Raw genomic sequence first — 21,661 nt, 5'->3', positions numbered from 1 at the left:
CCAGTGCCGTTCCTCTGACCTCCCTGTTCCCTGAGACAAAACAATGTTGAAATTAGGCCAACTAATAACCCTACAATGGCCTCCGAGTGAAAGGAAGATTCCTGTGTCTCACTTTAAATCAGAAATGACTGGGTTTAGTGAAGCAGGCATGTCAAAAGCCAAAACAGGCCAAAAGCTAGGTCTCTTGCCACACAGCCAAATTGTGAATGCAAAGAAAAATTCTCGAAGGAAATTAAAAATGCTACTCCCCTGGGGTGCCTGGGTGGCTCAGTCAGTTAAGCATCTGCCTCCGGCTCAGGTCATGGTCCCAGAGTCCTGCAATCAAGCCCTGTGTCGGGCTCCCTGCTCAGCAGGAAGCCTGTTTCTCCCTCTCCCTCCCCCAACTCGTGTGTTTGCTCTCTCTCTAATAAATAAAACCTTTTTTAAAAACTGCTGCTCCACTGAACACATGAAGAAGAACGTGAAATAGCCTTATCACTGACAACGGAGAAAATTTCATTGGGCTGGATAGAAGATCAAACCAGCTACAACAGTCCCTGAAGCCAAAGCCTAATCCAGAGCAAGGCCCTACTTCTTCAATTTTATGAAGGCTGAGAGAGGTAAGGAAGCTACCGAGGAAAAGTCTGAAGCTAACAGAGGTTGGTTCATGAGGCTTAATGAAAGAAGCCATGTCCTTACCATCAAAGTGGCAGGTAAAGCAGCACGTTATCCAGGTCTACTAAGCTAATCGGTGGTGGCCACACTAAACAACAGATTCTCAATGCGGCGCAAACAGCCTTGTTTGGAACAAAATGCCATCTAAGACTTTTACAGCTATAGAGCAGAAGTCAGTGTCTGGCTCCAAAGGACAGGCTGCCTGTCCTGTGAGGGGCTAATGCAGCTGGTGACTTTAAATAAAAGTTTGTGCTGTAGAAATGGAACAACAAAGCCTGGAGGACAGCACATCTGCTTACAACATGGTTTACTGAATATTTTAAACCCACTACTGAGACCTGCTTAAAAAAAAAATTCCTTTCAAAATAGTACTGCTTGTGGGCGATGGACCTCCAGATTGTGGTTTTCATTCCTGCCAACACAACATCCATTCTGCAGCCCATGGATCAAGGAGTCATTTAGACTTTCAAGCCTTAAGAAAAACCTTTTGTAAAACCAGAGTTGTCAGAGATGGTGCCGCCTCCAATGTGTCCAGGCAAAGTAAGCCTGGAAAGCATTCTCCATTCTAGATGCCATGAAGAACATGCAGGAGTCATGGGAAGAGGTGAAAATAATCACCATTAACAGGAGTTTGGAAGAAGTGGATTCCAGACCCCATGGATGAGTCTGAGGAGTTGCAGACCTCAGCGGAGGAAGTCACTGTGGCGGAAACAGCAAGAGAACTGGAATTAGAAGTGGAGCCTGAAGACGGGACTGAGTTGCTACCATCTTGTGATCAAACTTGAAGGGATGAGAAGTTGTTCCTTACGGATGAGCAAAGGAAGTGGTTTCTTGAGATGGAATCTACTCCTGGTGAGGATGCTGTGAAGACTGTCAAAATGGCAGCAAAGAATTTAGAATATGACATGAGCTTAGTTGATAAAGCAGCAGCAGGGTTTGAGAAGACTGACTCCAATTCTGAAACAAGTTCTGTGGATAAAATGCTGTCAAAGAGCATAGGTGGTAGGAGAAATCACTTGTGAAAGGAAGAGTCAATCTGTGGCAAACTTCATTACTTTTAAGAAAAGGCCACAGCCATCCACATCAAGACAGGATCCTCCACCAGCAAAAGTCCAGCTCGCTGAAGGCTCAGATGATAGTTAGCATTTTTTTAAGGTATGTACATTGTTTTTTAGACCTGATGCTACTGCACACTTAAGACTTCAGTATAGTACACATAACTCATATATACACGGAGAAATAAACTCATCTGACTCGCTTAACTGTGGTATTTGCTTTAGTGCAGTGATCTGGAACTGAACCTGCAAATCTCCAAGGTACGCCTGTATTTGCATCTGTAAGATTCACCTACTACTCCAATCAAAACAACAAAACATGGGTTTTTATAATAGGCTTTAATTTTCCTTAAAATATAGCTTCCTTACTAAATTAAAACTAAGCATCTTTCATACCATTTTGATTCTTCATAGTTTGAATGATGGAATCTGTTACTTGATCATTTTAAAGAGTTGTTTATGTGGACCGAGTCACGCTATTTACCATGATTCAAACCTTCTGAGAAGTTCAGGAGCAGCCTAGGACTTTGCAGTTGTTTTTGAAGGCTGGAATTGTCCTGCTTCAAATTTTTCTTTGAACTTTAAGTAGTCTCTTCTTTTATCAAAATATTTTATCTGTTGAGAAAAAAGTGTTTGAAATAAGGGCAAGTTTTACAGCTTAAACAAAAGCACAGATGTACATGTTACAAATTATTCAACATAAGTTGAGTAAGTCGCCTAAGTGATTTGTATTCTAGAATCATTCTGAATCAAGTCATATGATGTATAAGAGTCTCCAAAGATGGTGGAGACCAGTGAGCCCTAACCCCTTCTGGGTTCAAGAGCCTATGGAGAATTCAAGTAACCCACGGACCTTCTCCTCGAGAAATGTCCCTGTGCTTAGACATGTGAACGTGGGCTCAGAGTTCGTAGGCCATAAAACTTCGTAATTTAAAGACACTGTACAAGTTTTTCTTATCAACTGTAAGTTCAATAAGTTTTGTAGTTCATCAGCTATGATCAAGTTTATCTCATCCAGAAACACACATTTGTGACAGATGGTTAAAAATTATTATATTTATAAACTGTGAATGAGTGGCTAAAATTTTAGTAAATTAAAGACTTCATCTTATTTATATCCTTCTCTTGCCATAGGGAATTTGAAGTATCTTAAAGCCCCATATTCTGAAACAGCAAAATTACAGTAGAAAATCAAGGTCACAAACCTGTCAAGTGTCTAGATAGGTGCTGCTTTGCAGACAAGGCAAAGGCAGACCACCACACATTTTCACTGTCAGGAGAAAAAAACACTAGGTGTTTTGTTAAAAGCTTTTCTTAGGATTTAATTCTTATTTAGTGGAGCCTAAGTGAAAATTAGACTGAGCACGTACACTTCCGTCTCATGCTGGCATGAGAGAGACAGATAAGCCGCTGCAGAGTTAACATTTCTCCCGGGGACACGACAGCCATGGAATGTCCTAACAGTCCCCTCTGAGTGAGTATGGCTTTCATACTGACCAAGAACCCTTGTCCTCTAAAACCACAGACTATCAGAAATTTGCTCTTCGAGGTTAGAGCAATAAAAATGCAACTTCCTACCTTTGCCTGGAGGATCCCAGGCAACCTAACACAAAGAAGCAGCCTTGATTTCCAGCCCAGGAGCAGGATCTCTAAGAAAATAGGTCCCTGGGTCCCTTCTCAGTCCAGAGCTGACAATGACCTGTTTATCGCAGCCCTGCTTTGAGCTTACCAAAGCACGGCTTCATTTCTCTTTTACCTACTTCCACCCCGCCCCTAAATCCTTGGAGGACTCCTTTCCTGTGCCCGGTGAGATGCCCACAGCTCCTCTGGTGTGTGGTCTCCATGGTTACCAGACTACAGATTTACCCCGGTGGCTGGGATGGGTGTTCTGCATACAAGGTGCCACAGGAAGAAGAGGACAGTGTCCGGATCTTTGTGACAGATCCTGTCACATCTCCCAACTGTCTGACCGACAATTCCGTGTAGATGTCCTACCAGCAGATTGGTCCCAGCTCGGCCTGAACCAAGCTCCTCTTCAAACGCGTTTCTCCTCTAATACTTCTTTCAGTGAACGCACCACTGTCCACCTAAACCCTTCAATCCCACTCCCTCTTCATCACTACACCACAGGCCCTCATTTCTCTCCCCTCCTTAATCCATCGGTCACGCCGCTGCCAAGTGTGATCTTTTCAAAACCGAAATCTGATCGTGTCCCTTGCTGGAAGGTCTTTCCGGGCATCCCTACAGACTTAAGGTCAACATCCAAACTCAGCAAGACAAACAAGGCCATTCATGGCTTAATCTCTGCCCACCTGTCCGTTCTGAATCTGCCACCGGCCCGGAAATGCTGGCCATCCAGAGCTGCTCCGGGTCCCGGATGGGCTTCCCGGTGTCTGCAGGGACCACACTCCACCTGAACTGCTCTCCACCCCAGCCCTCTCTCAGTTAGCAGGCGGGGATCCTCAGCACGGGGCCCGCGCTCTCCCTCTCTGGGCTCACGAGCCAACGAGCACGTACGGAGGAGGACTGTGTCCGTGGGATGCTAGCATCCTCCACGCCCTTACAGGAGATCCAAGACAGTACTGCGAACACCGAAACGCTGGGGTTTCTGAAATTGATACTGGGATCAGGTCTCTTGGATGATGCTGGAATGATTGATGGATCTCAGCCCTGCTCCCTCCTCAGCGATGAACCAACAGGAGACTTTCAGTCGGCCTGTCACACAGGTTAGGCTGATGAGCGCCATAAAAGCAGTAAAGCGTCAGAGAAGAGTAATTCGTTCTGGTGACACCCAGCATTTTAGTTTGTATGTAACAAAGCTGTACTTACTGCTTAGCTGACCTTGAACAAGTCACTTCACCTGAGCCTTAGTTCCTACTGTGTAAAACAGACACAAAAGTACTCAAAAGACGGAATGAAATTAAAACTAATAATAAATGCCTCACACAGAACAGACCCAAGTGATACTTCCTTTTCTGACCCCCTTCCCCCACGGGCCTCCCCACCTTCTCACACAGCTCTGGAAGAATCTTTCCGTTTCTAGTCTCTGACTACAGGGTAAGACGTCAGCAGGCAATCCCCGAGCAGAGCACCCAGGTGGGGAGGGAGCAGGCTGAGCGCGAACAGCACTGCCGCAGAACACAAGTGTTGGCAGCGGAACACCGTCAGATGCTGAAGTCACTTGGAAGAGTCTGCTACGCCACCCCCCTCCCTCCTTTGGTGGGGTCGGCTAGCGCTTTGCAGCCTGTGCCCCCTTCTCCACCAGTACTCCTGTCCTAAAGCTCGGGTGGCTGTCCACGTGGTCAGGCCTTCCGTGGCCCTGGCCTCTTCAGTGATCTCGTCCTCCAACCTGTCTTGCTCCCAGGATCAAAGCGTAGGCCTTGGCCTTACCGATAAATACGGCTTTTCCATAATCCCAATTCTGAGCGGCCACCTCTTCCCTTGCCCTGTAGGACCCTGAGCCCACCATGTATTCACAGACTCCCTCTCGTATCCTCGCAGCTCTCCTTCCTGTGGAACTCCGAACTCTCCAGCGGCTGCCCGTAGCACTCAGTAAATGCCACCGCGCCTGGCCTCCCATCCCTCTCTGACCCGGACGTCCGCCCCTCTCTCCTTGCTGTTCCTGAAACACACTGGGCCTGCCCCCACTGCAGGGCTGTCGTGTTGTCCCACTTCCCTCCTGCGGATGCTCATCAAGTAAGCCCCGCCAGGAAGGCTGAGGCCCTGGGCTCTGGGGCTGTGTTTGTGCTGGTGTCTTTCACTGAGTAATGGGAGGAGAGGCCTGCTGGGTACGGGATGGGGAAGAGTTCAGACTTGGATATGCAGAGGTCAAGGTTGGTCCTGTGAACATCTAAACCTGTTGAGACAGCTCAACAGGTGCCTCTGGAGCTGCGGACGAGGCATCAACACCTGAGAGCAGAATGCCTTGGGAGCACGAAGAGCACAGAAGACCACTGGCATGAACAGCCGCACAGGAAAGCTCTCCAACAGGCGTGGCTGCTAGCCGAGCAGGAGGAAAGCTAGGGCAAGGACTCAGAGGCACCCAAAGAGATCGGGCTTTTGTATTTAAATAGACTATAGTTATGACTTAAGTTTCTAGGACACCATGAGGCTTGTGCAGACTATTTTCATGGATCTTGTTCTTGCATGACAGGCACAGGAAGGAGGATGTGGAGAAGGGAAAAAGCATGGGGTCCAGACTCACACTCCTGAGCTCAAATCCAGGTTCTGCACTTACAGGTGACTTCGTTTCAATGCGCCCATGTCCTTGTCTGCAAAACTAGGTGACCGAGAAAAGCGGAGGTGGAGGGCACATCTGAAGTGCTCGGAGCACATACTCAGTAAATGAGCTGCGAGCAGGACACAGTAACCTGGAGGGCAGGCTGGCCCTCAGCCAGGGTCCCAGTGGGAGGGACAGAGAATAAAGAAGCAGCCCCTTATGACGCAGAGAACAAAAGCTGCCCCGAAAGAAGGGGAATGGGAGGGTCTGCTAATCACCAGGCTGGAGAGAAAGCAGTGGGTTTCCGAGGAGAGGGGTGGGGGGGATAAAAACAGGACGGAAGCGTGACTTTGCAAAGGGGCTAAGACAGGCATTCCTAACCACGGTTATCGGGATCACTTGTAGAGCCAAGATCGGGTTCTATTTCCAGACATTCAGTAAATCTGAGGTGAGGTCTGGGACACAGCTCTTTAAAAAATCTCCACATGATTATGACATGTCACCTGGGTGGAAAATCATGGCAAGGCTGTCAAAAGGTCTCCCAGGGACAAAATTCTCCTGAGAAAATGCGGGGGGTGGGGTGAGAACAGAACCCACCAACACCCAGGCCCCCAGAGTTCCTGCCCGGTTCTCAGCTCCACCCTGCTCTCGGTGACCACAGGGCCAGAGAGCCCAGTGAGAAGGGGACAGCACAGGCAGGAAAAGTATCAGGACCCTAAAGGACTCAGGTCTGAGTTAGCCCAAGCTCCCACATTCTCCACCTACTTCTTAAACCAAGAGTTATTCTTGGTGCATCAATCCTAATGGGAAAACCAGGGATGTATAGTATTTTTTGCCTAAATCATTACACAATCCAATCACAAAACCCCACATTGATCATGTTTCTATTTATATGTCAAGTTAGACACTGAGTCTTCACAGGAATCCCATGAGATAGGTTGCATTATGCTGGTTTTACAGATGAAGAGTTCATCTAAAGCACGTTCTCCTGACTGCATTCACTCCCAGCCCAGCCCTCCTCCTATGACCCCACCCTTCTAGTGGTCTCCTGCACCCCTCCGGCTCCTCATCTAAACATGTGAGGTGTGACAGGGAAGACCCTAAACCACGTCCTAAGATGAGCTGTTCTCCCAGCTGTCTGCTATACCTGCAGCAGCATGATGGAGTGGGAAAGCACAAATTCAGGGTCAAAGCTTCCATTAGCCAGCTGGGCCTGACTTAGAATTACAGTTCTGCCACTCACTGACCAATACTGAGCAAGTTATTTCAATGCCCTGACCTTCAGATGCCTCCTCCAGAAACCGCGAGCAAACCACCCACCTGAAAGGATACTGATATAAGAGGGTCAAACACTTAAGACAGGACAATTTACTGAGCTCAATGTTCCTTCCCTTTTCCAGCCCACTCCCAGACTAGGGCCAGGCGGCACACAGCAGGAAAACTGTCAGGGAGGCATTTGGGGCAGCTGGTGACAGAACCCATCACACGAACATCCTCCTACTTCCTAAACTATTCTCATATTTTGGGTAAATGACCATATGATTTTGGGTGGGCAACAGGGAATGCTTTAATTCTGATAGTAGCTCTAGGCCAGTGAATTTGCCAACTCTTGCCCAAGATTAAATATTGTTCTTAAGATCCTGGAGAAATCTACCAATTTAGCGGGTTGGAATTGTTCGTTATTATTTACAGGTTTGTTTCCAGTGATCTTTAAAGTGTCAGGTGACATTTCCCAAATGTCTGCCTGATAGAAGAACATAAAACAAAGTCCAGATTTCCAGGCAGGGGTTTCTCTGCTGCTCACACAAACTAGATCTGAGGTGCCTCCCACGACGGTGCTTCATCTCCCAGCCTACCACGCAACACTGTAAGCTCTCTGCGTTTTAACAGCGAACAGAAACCCATCCGAGTGTGCCTTACCCACTGCTGGGGACAACTGGATTCAAATGAGCTTCTTAACTTCTTGCACTGAGAAGCGTCCTCTGTGTTCTCATCTAAACACTTCCAGTATTCATCCCGGGCTCCCCAGCAAGCCTGTCTTTCTTTCATAGACGGGGCTGCCATTCCTAGTGGGCTCAAGCTGTCGGCCAAAATAACATTTGATGTTAACGAGGGATCTTGTCGTTTCAGAGAAGGCAAGGCACTAACACTGTCGTTCCTTTCCACCCCCTTTCTGAAGTTCTACCTCGGGATTTTAACGACGCAGCTGAAATCCATCAGTTCTAAGTCAACGATACCTTAAGACCACTCGCTTTTGAAGCTTATCTCCTACACTGTGAAACTGGGCCCCCAGCCGGGCGGCGGCTTGGTCTCACGAAACCGAGTTAGAACTATGGTTCTCTCACAGTCCTGTCACTCGGAGTAGCTCATTTATCCTCTCGAGCTTGTCTCCCCATCTGTAAAACGGGGGTAGCAGGGCCCATTTTACAAGGTTGCCGTTCGAACCAAACTGCTGTACAAATAAATGGACGGGGTCAAAGTGACCCAGCAGGGCCAGGAGTGCTACCCAGTTGTGCAGAAGAGGAACGCGAGGCGCGCGGAGTCGGCGACCGCCCGGGGCCCCATTCCACCACGCACGCCCGCCGGGCCCCAGCGGCAAAATGACCTCTCGCCCGCCCGGCACCAGGTTCCCTTCGGCGCCCACGGGAGGAAAGGGCCATGAAACCCAACAGACTGGGGGCGGGGGGCGGGGGGCGGGCAGGGAGGAGGGCCCGGTGCCGAGTCCTGGCGCCCGGAGGCTCGCCTCGCCCGCGGGGGCTCAAGCAGCGTAGAACTCACCACCCCAAGGAAGCACTTCACGGAGCGAATCAGCCCGCCTGCTTGGAGTGACCCTTACGGGATCCCGTTCACCGTTCAAGGGGGGCGGGACTTCCGGCTCCGCTTCCTCTCCTATTGCAGCGACTTCCTGCTGGGCGGGCGCGGGAGGCGGTGCCTGGGGGCGTGGAGGTGGAGAGTGGGTGGGACTCTGTCGCTGCTCTGAGCGGCCTCAACCCTACTGGTGGGTGCGTGCCTCGGGGATCCGAGGTTTTTAACCACTGTGAGGGTCTGTGCTCCTTTCGTTAATCTAAATTTCTATGTATATCTCACCCCGCGCCGCCTGGAAGGCTTGACTTTCGAGTCCTGCCGGACAAGGAGGTTTAGGGTGGAAATTTGCACCCGAGGGATGAGAGCGAGACGAAGTGGTTAAATGTGACAGCTTAATTGCAAGCTTCCTAGATAGAGATATGTAGAGAGGGTGAGGGAGAGGAAGAAAGATGGGGAGAGGGAGAGAGAGGGGGAGGAGGGAAGGGGAAATGGGGGGTAGAGGGAGGAGTGAGGGAGAGGCACACGACCCAGGAGATTTGGCAAATAAGTGAACCAAGCTGCGAACCCGAGGCCTTCGAGCTCCTAGTCCCCTGGTTGAGCTTTCATCCTGGTACATTTCTCAACATCATCACCTTGCCTTGAACCCTTGCTGCTTGCTTCTGTGGATGGAAAATGTCCTTTTAGTTGGTATTTGGAGACATCTAGTGAAAGAGAATGTGAAAGCAAAGTTCCATTCTGCTGAGATGTGATAGTTAAAATGTGAGCGTGATTAGAGTTTGCAGATAGGATCTGTGGACTTGGATCTGAAATTGTGGAAGGTAATTCAAATTAGAGGAGAATGGAGAAAATAAATATTTGCATTTTTGTTTTAATCTTACTCGTGGGTTTTTTTACTCCCCAAACACCAAGGTATTTTTAAAAAGGAATTAAAAGAGCTGCTCCAGGTATTTTGAAAGAATGCTATTTCTTTTTTTTTTTTTTTTTAAGATTTTATTTATTTATTTGATAGAGCAAGAGAGCACAAGCAGGGGCAACAGTAGAGGGAGAGGGAGAAGCAGGCTCCCCGCCAGGCAGGGAGCCCGATGCGGGGCTCGATCCCAGGACCCTGGGATCATGACCTGAGCCGAAGGCAGACGCTTAACCATCTGAGCCACCCAGGCGCCCCAAAAGGATGCTATTTCTAATACATAAACAAGTTAATATATCTGAGTAGAATCTTTAAAAGCATGTTTATAGATAAAGATCAGTCGGTCATTTGGTGTCTGGTTCTCTTAACAGATTCCATGTGCATCACCTAGTCCTGTTGAAGTTCTAAAGTGCTTATAAAACTGAGAGCACCCTACAGCTCTGCAGTTAGGGCTGCTGTTTGATCCTTTCCAAATTAAATATGTGCAGATTTTCAGAGTGGCTAGGTGAAGCTAAGTACCACCAAACATAGGTTCTACAATATGAAAAGTATTTCTGTAAGTTAGTGGACTCTATAAGATAGTAGAATGCTTTATCTTTACCAGAGCTGCTCATTTCTTTTACACTATGTCTACCAAGGGCAGTTTATATAAAGATAATATCTTCTAAGTATGACCAATGAGATATAAAAAGGATGAAAAGAAAGAGTCTTGGATGACTTCAGAGTTGAAAAAAGAAAAACATTTAAAATTTTAAGTTTATATGTACTAACGATAAATATATAAAATAAAGTGAAACTGGACTGAATTACAAAGCAAAAAGTATAGTGAGGTTACTTTAATAAGCCTTTCTCAGTGATTTTTAAGACAAAAGAAAAATCAATAAGGATATAGAAAATGTGACTAACATGATTAATAAACTTGACCTAATGAATATACACAGAACATAAACAAAATTAGAATGTACATTTTTTTGAAAGCAAACATGGCACCATCCCCAAATCAACTGCATACTTACCTGTAAAGCAACTCTCAACAAATTTTAAAGATTGAAATCATTCAGCACATGTTTTTTGACCATTATGCAATTAAGCTAGAAATCAATAAAGAATTATAACAAATCCATATAAACCCTAGTCAGAGAAGGAGTCATAATGATAATGAGAATATATTTTGAGCTGAACAATAAAATACAATAGCAATGACTGTGGGATGCAGCTAAAACAGGACTTAGAGGAAGATTTATAGCCCAAAGTATATTAGAAAAGAGGCTAAAAAGTCTTTAGCTAAAGATCCCTTTTCAAGAAGTCAGAAAAAGAGAACAAAATTAAAGAAAGTAAAATGACAGAAATAATATTAAGAGCAGGAATGAATGAAATGGGAAACAAAAGTAATGTGCCAGAGACTGTCTGTATTGGTACAGGAGAGAAAATTATGCATACCTCTCCCCTACTCCATGGCCACTAACATCAAATTAGTGGCTTGAAATTGTCCGTGATGATAGTATTCACTCCAAGGAAATCAACAAACAGGCTGGTGTTTTGTTTTGTTATGTTCGGAGCCAATCTACTAGCAGACCACTGCATACAATGGATTAAAAAAATCCAAAAGTTGATTCTTTTTTTAGAAAACACTAATAAAATTGACAAATATCTGTTAGTATTGAACAATACAAGGAGAGATGTTAACCTATATCAGTAATGAAAACTATAGACATCAAAAAAGTTAGGACATCTTATGAACAATTTAATGCAAATAAAATTTAGGTAAATGCACAAATTTCCAGAAAAACACAACTGGCTGACTCAAGAGTAGAAAATAGGAGTCTTCCTAAGCCATAATTTAAATCAGTAGTAAAGAATCTTCACACGCAAATTCCAGGTCCACGGCTCCACCACTAAGTTCCTTTAAACTTTGAAATACTTCCATCCTTATGTATGAGGCTGCCATAACTTCTGTACTAATTACAAAATCTCCATACTTCTGAAACACCAAACTCTTTGGAACTCATTAGCCCTAACTTTCATTAGGTGAAAAATGTGATTTAGTGACATGAAGCTCTTTCTAGTCATTATTTATATATTACTTAGGTGACTACATGTGTTTTGCTGCAGAAATAGTAATGTTTGAATATTGCTTTTTGAGTAGAGGTGCTCTTCCAGTTCTTGTTGAAAGTGTTACATAAATATGCTGTATGTGTTCCCTAGTACTTTTCCAACGTCCAAAAAAGTCTGTATTCCAAAACACATCTGGCTCCAAGAATTTCAGATAAAATGCGTGGACCTACAGAAGAATGTTTCATGACTTTGGGGTCAAGAAGAATTTTTTTTTTTTTAGCCATAAAGAAAAAGATCAATGAATTCAACTATGTTAAAATTAAGGACTTTTGTTTACCTAACAATACCATAAAGCGAGTGGAAAAGACAAAACCACAATGTGGGAGAAGTTTGTAAAACAAAGAATTGGTACCCAGGATATATAAAGAACACTTAACGAATCAATAAGAAAGAGAAAATGTAGTTTTTAAAATAGGCAAAAGGCTTAAATAGGCACAGCACCAAAGAGGAAATACAAATGAGCAATGTAAGAAAATACCTACATCCACGTTAGTAACCACAGACATGAACATTCAGATCGCAGTGCACACTGTTAGACACCAACCAGACCCAAGAATAATTAAAAAGTCCGACAGTAATGAAAAGATACAGAAGGACAGAGAGAATTCAAGCAGACTCCCTGCTGAACATGGAGCCTGACATGGGGTGGATTCCATGACCCTAAGATCATGACCTAAGTGGAAACCAAGAGTCTGATGCTCAACCATCTGAGCCACCCAGGCGCCTCTATTTGTCACAATTGTTAAACAAATAGAGTAATTGTTTAGTCTGGAAAAGGTCATCTTTAGTACACAGAAAGGTAAAAATGATCATACAGACCATTTATAAGGCGATTACTAAATTTTTAACAGATTTAACATTTTATGTACTCTTCTAAGTCAAAACTCAATAGTCGTCCATGCTGTCACCCGTACAATTAAGCACTTCCTAGTGGTCAGCTGTACACCTAAGGCACAGACAGTGAAGCATTACTGAAGAGGTTTGAAACAGAGCGATAATGGTCCCCACCCTTACCTCCAGGGAGGTCCGGGGTGCACCAACTGAGAAACACGGATGTATCCAACAGCACAAAAACAACCAAGGAAAGGGAAATGTTGAGATGTCGATAAGGCCAACAAACCCAAAATAATGCAGGATAAGAACCGCAAAGGCCAGATTCCCCCTCTAAAATCTGGAAGGCTGTGGGCAAGTAAAAGAAAGTGGTGCCACAAAAGAATTTCAAATGCGTCGTCTTGACACAAAGGGAGTGTAGTCTCCCAGCCTGTCTGGAGGAGAGGGGAGGCGGGGAGAAGTCAGTGCGAACAGGTGGGAAGAGTGCTGTGCTGGCCCCGCTGCCCAGAGGAAACTTCCTGTGGGTGGATCTCTAGTCTGAACAGAGCAGATCCCCAAACCACTGCGGGGCGGGCTGGACAGACCCAGGAGCACAGCACGTAGGTGTTTTTCTGTTGCTGCCCACAGACTTTTATTTATAATCTGTACTGTTTTACAAAACAGTGTCACTGATGCCTACGCGGGGACCAAAACAGGAGAACGATCCCCTGGCTTCAGCGTTGGCTGTAGAGATCCTTCCGAATTTCCTTTAGAGCTTGGTGGGAGCTCCTGGTCTTTTTCCTCCCGTGAACTGTAGTTATGCTCCAAGGGGCTTTCTGCTTTCTTTCTTTTTTTCTTCTCTTGCATTTTATAATTATGATCTCATTTCATCTTAATAACAACCCACTGAAGCAGGCGCTCTATTCTCCCCATTTTATAGAGCTGCATTATCCAACAGAAGTATAAGGCAAGCTACACATGTAATTTTACAGTTTCTGGTAGCTACATTAACAAAGTACAGCTTGGGTGAAACTAACTATACTAATATATTTCCTTTAACCCAATATATTTAACATATTATCATTGGGGTGCCTGGGTGGCTCAGTGGGTTGGGCGTCTGCCTTCAGCTCGGGTCATGATCCCGGGGTCCTGGGATGGAGCCCCGCATCGGGCTCGCTGCTCCGCGGGAAGCCTGCTTCTCCCTCTGCCTGCCACTCCCCCTGCTTGTGCTCTCTTTCTCTCTCTGACAAATAAATAAAATCTTTAAAATAAAAAAACCCCACATCTTAACTTGGACTAGTCACATTTCACGTGCTAAATAGCCACACGCGGCTAGCAGCTCCCCTACTGGACAGCACAGGGACAGGCGACAGACGTAAACTGTACGACGCACATTAAGGATGTGGCAGAGTGGACACTCCGGCTCAGACCTCGTCAGAAGGTTGTGCTCCTAACCTGTACCCTAAATGAGGGAAGAACCTTCCAGGCAGAGCAGGAGGTGATAGAAATGTCCAGAGTTGGGGCGCAGCAGGTCTCTTAAAACCATAAATGGCTGACTTTGGTTGAGACCTAGGATGTGGGCGTCCCCTCTATTACTGCAGCCTACTGTTCTGTGGTTGGAAACAATCTCTTTTTTTTCCCCGTCTAAATTCTGACTCTTTTGTTCACCTCACTCACATAGGGGCAGACATCTGTTTGGCCCCTGCCACCAGGTTGCTGCCAAGCCCCGCGGGACCCCAGGTCTTGGGTAATGGATCCTGTGCGGTTTGAGCTCCATGTTTTCTCTCCCACCTACCCCACCCTGCAGCCTGCATCGTGTGGCTCCATTCCCTGAGAACAAACAACAAACAGCTACGTGGTCTCTGGGCCTCCCTTTCGGGAGGTTGGGGGAGGTCTCTGTGATCCGACCCCCAGCCTCCCTGGCCAGGCTGACTCCTCTCTGCTCTTTCAGTCAGGCCCCTCATGGCCCTGGCTATACTATTTCTTACCTCTGCCTCACCCTGATGCCCTTCTCCTCCCTGCTCAGCAGCCAATCCCATACCCTCTGCCAGACTTAGCTGACCGAGATCCTTCCAGAAGCCTCAGGGATTGGAGGCCACATCCATTTTGTGCTTTCCTCTCAGAGCTGTTAATTAACCCTCTCCACTCATTTCACATCCGTATTGATCCTCTCAGATCTACCAAGAGCTGGGGTTGATAATTTCCCAATTATTCCCCATAGTACAGAGACATGGAAGACGCCTAGGAACCCACCTGACATTTGCATGAAAGACAGGAAACAAGTAGTGAAAAGAGGAATTGCATTGTTTAATACAGAACATCTTTCATTTGACCCACAAATGCTTACTGAGTGTCTTTGGTACCGAGCCTGACCTACTGGGAAGCAGAGCTAAGTCCTTGCTTTCCATTTGTTCATAGCTGGGTGGCAGGAGTCAGGCATGAAAACCCAAAGCCACAATGTGATAAATACGAATACTGAGCTATGGGCCAAGTGCTGTGAGCATGAAGGACAGAGTAACACCTTCTTCCTGGGAGAACCAGGGACCTTCACAGAGGATGAACTCTGAGCTCACCTTAAAGGGTAAGTGGACATTTTCCAGCTATGAAGGGGGTTGGGGGTGTTTCAAGCAGAGGGACGCACACGTGAAGGGCCTGGCACTGCCAGAGGGCCTTAGGGGTTGCCTCACTGTTCTTCAAACTCATTAAGTCCTTCCCTACTTTAGAGCCTTGTGCTGGCTGGTCCCTCGGGTCCTTCTGCCTGGGACATTTCCTCTCAACCACCTGTTCCCTTCCAAGTCACTGCTCACCAAATCCTACTCAGATCTCCCTATTTAAGTGGAAATCTGCCCTCACCTCCTTCATTCCATTATCCCAAGACCAGTTCGAACATTCCATTCTTGCTGCATTGATTTAAGATCTCAAATTAATCCATAGGTGTTTGTAATATTTATAGCCTCCCCTGAGTGAATCAGTCAGTATGCATAAAATGTACCTATTTGTGTTTCTATGAATCTATCACCCATCTAGACACCTAAGCTTATACTGGGTTATTTGCTCAAACCCTATACATTTCTGTTGTTATTGAATTAGTTGTTGATTCCTCAGAGAGGCATATTAAAATACTCTAATTACGTATTTGCCTATTTCTCTTTTATATTTCTAAATCATTATAATAGCTTACAGCTGTCTTGTTAGGTGTAGAAAATTATATCTTCTACCAATATAAGGTCCCTATCTACTCATTTAATATTTCTGGCCTTGAATTATATTACGTTATCTGATATTATCTCATCTACTTTCTTTTTTGTGGCATTTCCTCAGTACATATATTTTTCAATCCTTTACTTTGAACCTTTTTTTTCCTGTCGTTTGTTTTCATTTTACCTACTATACCCAGCATACAGTGACATTTTAACATCTCCCCTGAGAATCTGTTTTTAAATGGATGACTGTAATATATTTTCATTCACAAAGATTATGAAGATGTTTCAAATTATTCCAGCCTATCCTGGCCTGTTTCTAGTAATTCGGGACAAATGGGAGCCCATGTTCCATATGGCTCGTAAAAGTTATGAATTAAGCTAAAAACGAAATATGTTCTATCCTAATGTAGCTTTGTAGTGGCAACATTATGAAATATGTTTAAAGGTATAATTTTTATATAATTAAAGGTGCAAAAATGTCAAAGAAGGCTGAATTAAATTATTATGTATCTGGAGGTCCTGTGGATGGGGGTCTCTTTGGGCTGCTATAACAAAATACCACAGGCCGGGTGGCTGATAAACTACAGAAATTTTTTCTCACAGTTGTGGAACCTGGAAGTCTGAGATCAGGGTGCCAGCAAGGGCAGATAAGGGTCCTCTTCTGGGTCACAGACTTCTTCTATATCCACACTTGGCGGAAGGGGTGGGAGCTCTGTGTGATCTCTTTGATAAGGGCACTAATTATATTCATGAGGGCTCCACCTTTGTGACCTAATCACCTCCCAAAGACCTCAACTTCTGAGGGGTTAGGATTTCAACATACAAGTTTGCCGGGGGGTGGGGGGGGGGAGACACAAACATTTCAGTGATATTTAACTAATTTATACAGAAGTGTATATTGATTTTACAAAAGGCATTTTCCTTGCCATCATTTCAGCAAAATTACGTTGCTAAATAAGTACTTTCCCAAGAGATGGAGGAGGATGGCGGAGGAAGAGAATCCTGAGCTCATCTCACCCCAGACACACCGAGCGAACAGCCACATTTGTGTGACAAACTGAAAAATGACCCAAGGGCTCCGGCAAAACAGATCTTCCACGGTTAATCATCGAGATGAGGCCACATTGAAAAGGGTAGCAGGGGCGAAGATGCAGCTGGGAACCAACCCCCAGGTGACACACGACAGGCACAGAGAAGCCGAGAAGCAAGAGGATCAGACACCAGCCTGGGCACCTGGGCATCGGAGAGCCGCACTGGGAAGATGAGTCCCCATAACTCTGGCTTTGGAAACCAGGGGGGCTTAACTTCATGAGCTTTTAAAATCAGCAGGGCTTACCTCTGGGTATTTTAAAAATCAGCAGCCTTAACTCCAAGGGAGCCAGAGTGAGATAGGAAACAGAGTCCATGCTCTTAAGAGCCAACATAATAAATAACCTGGCCTGAGACACGGAACAGAAGCAGCAGTTTGAGAAGCTCCTGGGGTATGCCTAAAGGAGCCTTATTTACTCATCTCAGAACATGTGCTGGAGTGACAGGGATCTTCGGGAGACTTCTCCAAGAACAAAAATGCTGGTAGGTGCATTTTCTCTTGCCCTCTCTGAGCCTAGGTAGCAAGACACTTGCGGACACCAGCCCTAATGCTCCCCACCTAGCTTGCTAACACCACATGACCTGCCCCTGGATTCCTCCTGTGGACCCACCCCATCCAACCCACCTAGGCCGGCATCCATCCAAAGCAGCTCCTGCCCTGCCACAGCCTGCAGGCAGCCCCGGGACTAGTGCTACTCCAAAGCCGGAGGGAGAGGCAGAGATAACCAGACACACCAGGGGATCTGCAGTTCCAGCAGCTGAGCCTTTGAGTGGGCCGTGCAGGAGAGAGCCTGGCTGTGGGGTGCACCTACAGTTGCAGCAGAAAGGCTAACTGCAGACCCTTAGCACAACTGCTGACCCTGCCCACGGAGGAGCTCACAGCAGCCTCAGACAGACCTCTCAACACTGCAAGGACCAGCCCCTGCCCGGTGGGCCCCAAACAGTCAAAGCAAGTCATTCCGGCAGAGTGGGCTGAATGCAAATGTGGCTCAGCCACAACAGTAGAATGCATGCAGCCCAGATAGGAGACCTCCCTGAGCATCTGGTTCTGGGGACCAGGAGGCATTGCGCTACAGGAGCTCTCCTACACAAGGCCACTACTTTCAAGACCAGGAGGCAAGGCTGACCTCCTGAATACATAGAAACAAACACAGAGAGTTAGACAAAATGAGCAGATAGAGAAATATGTCCCAAATGAAAGAACAGGACGATATCACAGCAAATAGCTAAGTGAAAGAAAGGTAAGTGAGGGGTGCCTGAGTGGCTCAGATGTTAAACGTCTGCCTTCAGCTCAGGTCATGATCCCAGGGTCCTGGGATTGAGCCCCGCATCGGGCTCCGTGCTCGGCGGGAGGCCTGCTTCTCCCTCTCCCACTCCCCCTGCTTGTGTCCCCTCTCTCACTGTGTCTCTCTCTGTCAAATAAAAATCTTTAAAAAAAAAAAAAAGAAAGGTAAGTGATATGTTTGATAGAGAATTCAAAGTAACAGTCATAAAGATATTTACTGGACTTGAGAAAAGAGTGCAAGATCTCAGCGAGACTTCAACAAAAAGACAGAAAATATAAAACAGAACCAGCCAGACATGAAGAGTTCAATAACTAGGCAGTCACCCATCTCCTCTTTCAACATGACAGATACCGCTGTGTCTTTTGTCAAGGACCTCCTGGTGGGTGGAGTAGCCATGGCCGTCTCCAAGGCCACAGTAGCACCACCCATCGAGTGGGACAAGCTGCTGCTGCAGGTGCAGCACGCCAGCAAGCACATCACCGCAGATAAGCAATACAGGGGCATTAGAGACTGTGTGGCTCATATCCCCAGGGAGCAGGAAATCCTCTCCTTCTCATATGGTAACCTGGCCAGTGTCATCAGATACTTCCCCACTCAGGCTCTCAACTCTGCCTTTAAAGATGAACACAAGCAGGGCACCTGGGTGACTCAGTTGGTTAGGCGACTGCTTTTGGCTCAGGTCATGATCCTGGAGTCCCAGGATCGAGTCCCGTGTCGGGCTCCCTGCTCAGCAGGGAGTCTGTTTCTCCCTCTGACACTCCCCCCTCTCATGCTCTATCTCATTCTCTCTCTCAAATAAATAAATAAAATCTTTAAAAAAAAAAAAAAAAAGATGAACACAAGCAGATCTTTCTGGGTGGTGTGGACAAGGGAACCCAGTACTGGTGCTACTTTGCAGGGAATCTGGCATCATGTGGTGCCACTGGTCACATCCTTGTGTTTTGTGTATTCTCTTAATTTTGCCTGAACCCATCTAGCCGCAGATGTGGGCAAAGCTGGAGCTGAAAGGGAATTCCGAGGCCTCAGTGACTGCCTGGTTAAGATCTACAAATCTGATGGGATGAAGGGCCTGTGCCAAGGCTTTAATGTGTCTCTGCAGAGTATTATCATCTACCGAGCTATAGTTTGGTATGCATGACACTACAAAGGAATGCTTCCAAGAGCCCAAGAATACTCACATCTTCATCAGCTGGATGATATCACAGCGGTTGCTGGGTCGAGTTCCTATGCATTTGACACTGTTCGTCACCATATGGTGATGCAGTCAGGGTGCAAAGGAACTGACATCATGTACATAGGCATGCTTGACTGCTGAAGGAAGATTGCTTGTGATGAGAGAGCCAAAGCTTTTTTCAAGGGTGCATGGTCCAGTGTTCTCAGAGGCATGGTGGTGCTTTTGTGCTTGTCTTGTATGATGAAATCAAGAAGTTCACATAAGTTATTTCCTAGTCCCCCCTCCCCCTGTGAACAGGCATGTTGTATTATATAACATATCTTGAGCATTCTTGACAGACTGTTGATTATTTATCAACAGCAACTATTTACTGGTTGAAAATGGGAAGCAATAATATTCATCTGACCAGTTTTCTCATAAAGCCATTTCCATGATGATGGGACTCAATTATATTTTTTGTCACCCCTGATAGATAAATTTGAAGAAATAAAAAATATCTGAAAAAAAAAAAACAACCTAAAACTAAAAAAACAAAAACAAACAAAAAACACTGGAGGGAATCCATAGCAGTTCAGAGGAGGCAGAAGAACAGTCAGTGATCTGGAAGACAGGGTAATGGGCAGCAACCAAGCTGAACAGCAAAAAGAAAAAAATAAAAAATGGAATAGGTTAAGGGAACTCAATGACATCATCAAGCACAATAACATTCACATCAAAAGGATCCTAGAAGGAGAAGGGAAAGAGAAGGGGGGACAGAAAACTTATCTGAAGAAATAGTAGCAAAAAACTTCTCTAAACTAGGGAGGGAAACAGACATCCCATCCAGGAATCACAGAGAGCCTCTACCAAGATTAATCCAAGGAGCTCCACACCAGGACACATGATAACTAAAATGGCAAAAAGTAATGATAAAGAGAGAATTTTTAAAGCAGCAAGAGAAAAGAAAACCGTTACACGCAAAGGAAACCCCATAAGGATTTTTCAGCTGATTTTTCAGCTGATTTTTCAGCAGATTTTTCAGCAGAAACTTTGCAGGCCAGGAGAGAGTGGCATAATATATTCAAAGGGCTAAAAGGACTTGCAAGCAAGAATACTCTACCCAGGAAGATAACCATTCAGAATAGAAGGAGAGATAAAGAGTTTCCCAGGGGTGCCTGACTGGTTCAGTCAGAAGAGCATGTGACTCTTGATCACAGGGTCATGAGTTAGAGACCCATGTTGGGCATAGAGATTACTAAAAGCATAAAAATAAAAAAAATAAAAAAAAACTTAAAAAAAAGAATTTCACAGACAAAGTTAAGGGAATTCATGACCACTAAACCAACCAGAGGAAATGTTAAAGAGAACTGATTTGAAATTAATGAAAGTAAAAAAATTCACAGGTAAAAGCAAATATAAAGGTAGTAGATTAATCACTTATAAAGCCAGTATGGAGGTCAAAACACAAACTAGTAAAATCAATTACATCTACAAAAATTAATCAAGGGATACACAAAATAAAAAGATGTAAAACATGACATAATATACATAAATGTGGAGGGGGAGTGTAAAAATGTAGCACTTTTAGAATGTCTTGAAAATTAAGTAACCATCAACTTAATATGTCCTGCTATACACATAAGATTTTATATATAAACCTAATGGAGACAAATAAAAATGAAAACACAATGATCCAAAATCTTTTGGATGCAGCAAAAGCAGTTCTTTTATTTTTTTTTAAGATTTTATTTATTTATTTGATAGAGAGAGATAGCAAGAGAGGGTACACAAGCATGGGGGAGCTGGGGAGGGAGAAGTAAGCTGGAGAGGGAGAAGCAAGCTTCCCATTGAGCAGGGAGCCCAACATGGGGCTCAATCCCAGGACCCTGGGATCATCACCTGAGCCGAAGGCAGACGCTTAACAACTGAGCCACCCAGGTGCCCCTAGCAAAAGTGGTTCTAAGAGGGAGGTTTACACCAATACAGGCCTACCTCAAGAAACAAGAAAAATCTCAAATAAACAACCTAATATTACAACTAAAAGAACTAGAAAATGAACAAAGCCCAAAGCTAACAAAAGGAAGGAAATAATAAAGATTAAAGCAGAAATAAATGAAATAGAGGTTAAAAAACAATAGAAAGGATCTATGAAGCCATGATTTGGTTTTTTTTGAAAAGAGTAACAAAATTGATAAATTTTTAGCCAGACTCTAGAGAGAGGACTCAAATAAATAAATGAAAAAGGTGAAGTAGCAACCAGTATCACAAAACTAAAGGGGATTATAAGACACTATTACAAAAAAAATATATGCCAACAAATTGGACAATTAGAAGGAATGGATAAATTCCTAGAAACACAATCTCC

General features: G+C 45.2%; 1 protein-coding gene and 1 pseudogene across 2 annotated transcripts; one reads left to right on the top strand and one right to left on the bottom strand.

The window, feature by feature from the left end:
- Positions 1–944: 944 nt before the first annotated feature.
- Positions 945–8,860, bottom strand: COA6 (cytochrome c oxidase assembly factor 6). 2 transcript variants are annotated; one of them, XM_036108669.2, is made up of 3 exons: positions 8,166–8,574; positions 7,849–8,008; positions 945–2,324 (listed from the first exon to the last, which is right to left on the bottom strand). In XM_036108669.2, exons 2-3 carry the CDS (start codon positions 7,990–7,992, stop codon positions 2,229–2,231), a joined length of 240 nt encoding a protein of 79 aa, XP_035964562.1. In that variant the 5' UTR covers positions 7,993–8,008; positions 8,166–8,574; the 3' UTR covers positions 945–2,228. The 2 variants fall into 2 exon arrangements, with proteins under 2 accessions (XP_035964562.1, XP_035964560.1); XM_036108667.2 differs by lacking the exon at positions 8,166–8,574 and adding an exon at positions 8,707–8,860 and having other exon boundaries at positions 2,030–2,324.
- Positions 8,861–18,483: 9,623 nt separating this feature from the next.
- LOC118546027 (ADP/ATP translocase 2-like) lies at positions 18,484–19,607 on the top strand (annotated as a pseudogene).
- The last annotated feature ends 2,054 nt before the right edge of the window (positions 19,608–21,661 follow it).

This window comes from Halichoerus grypus, chromosome 7 (assembly GCF_964656455.1).
Source record: "Halichoerus grypus chromosome 7, mHalGry1.hap1.1, whole genome shotgun sequence".
Classification (NCBI taxonomy): domain Eukaryota; kingdom Metazoa; phylum Chordata; class Mammalia; order Carnivora; family Phocidae; genus Halichoerus; species Halichoerus grypus.
The sequence above is the reverse complement of the archived record's forward strand: the minus strand, read 5'-3'. Positions and strand labels throughout refer to the sequence as shown.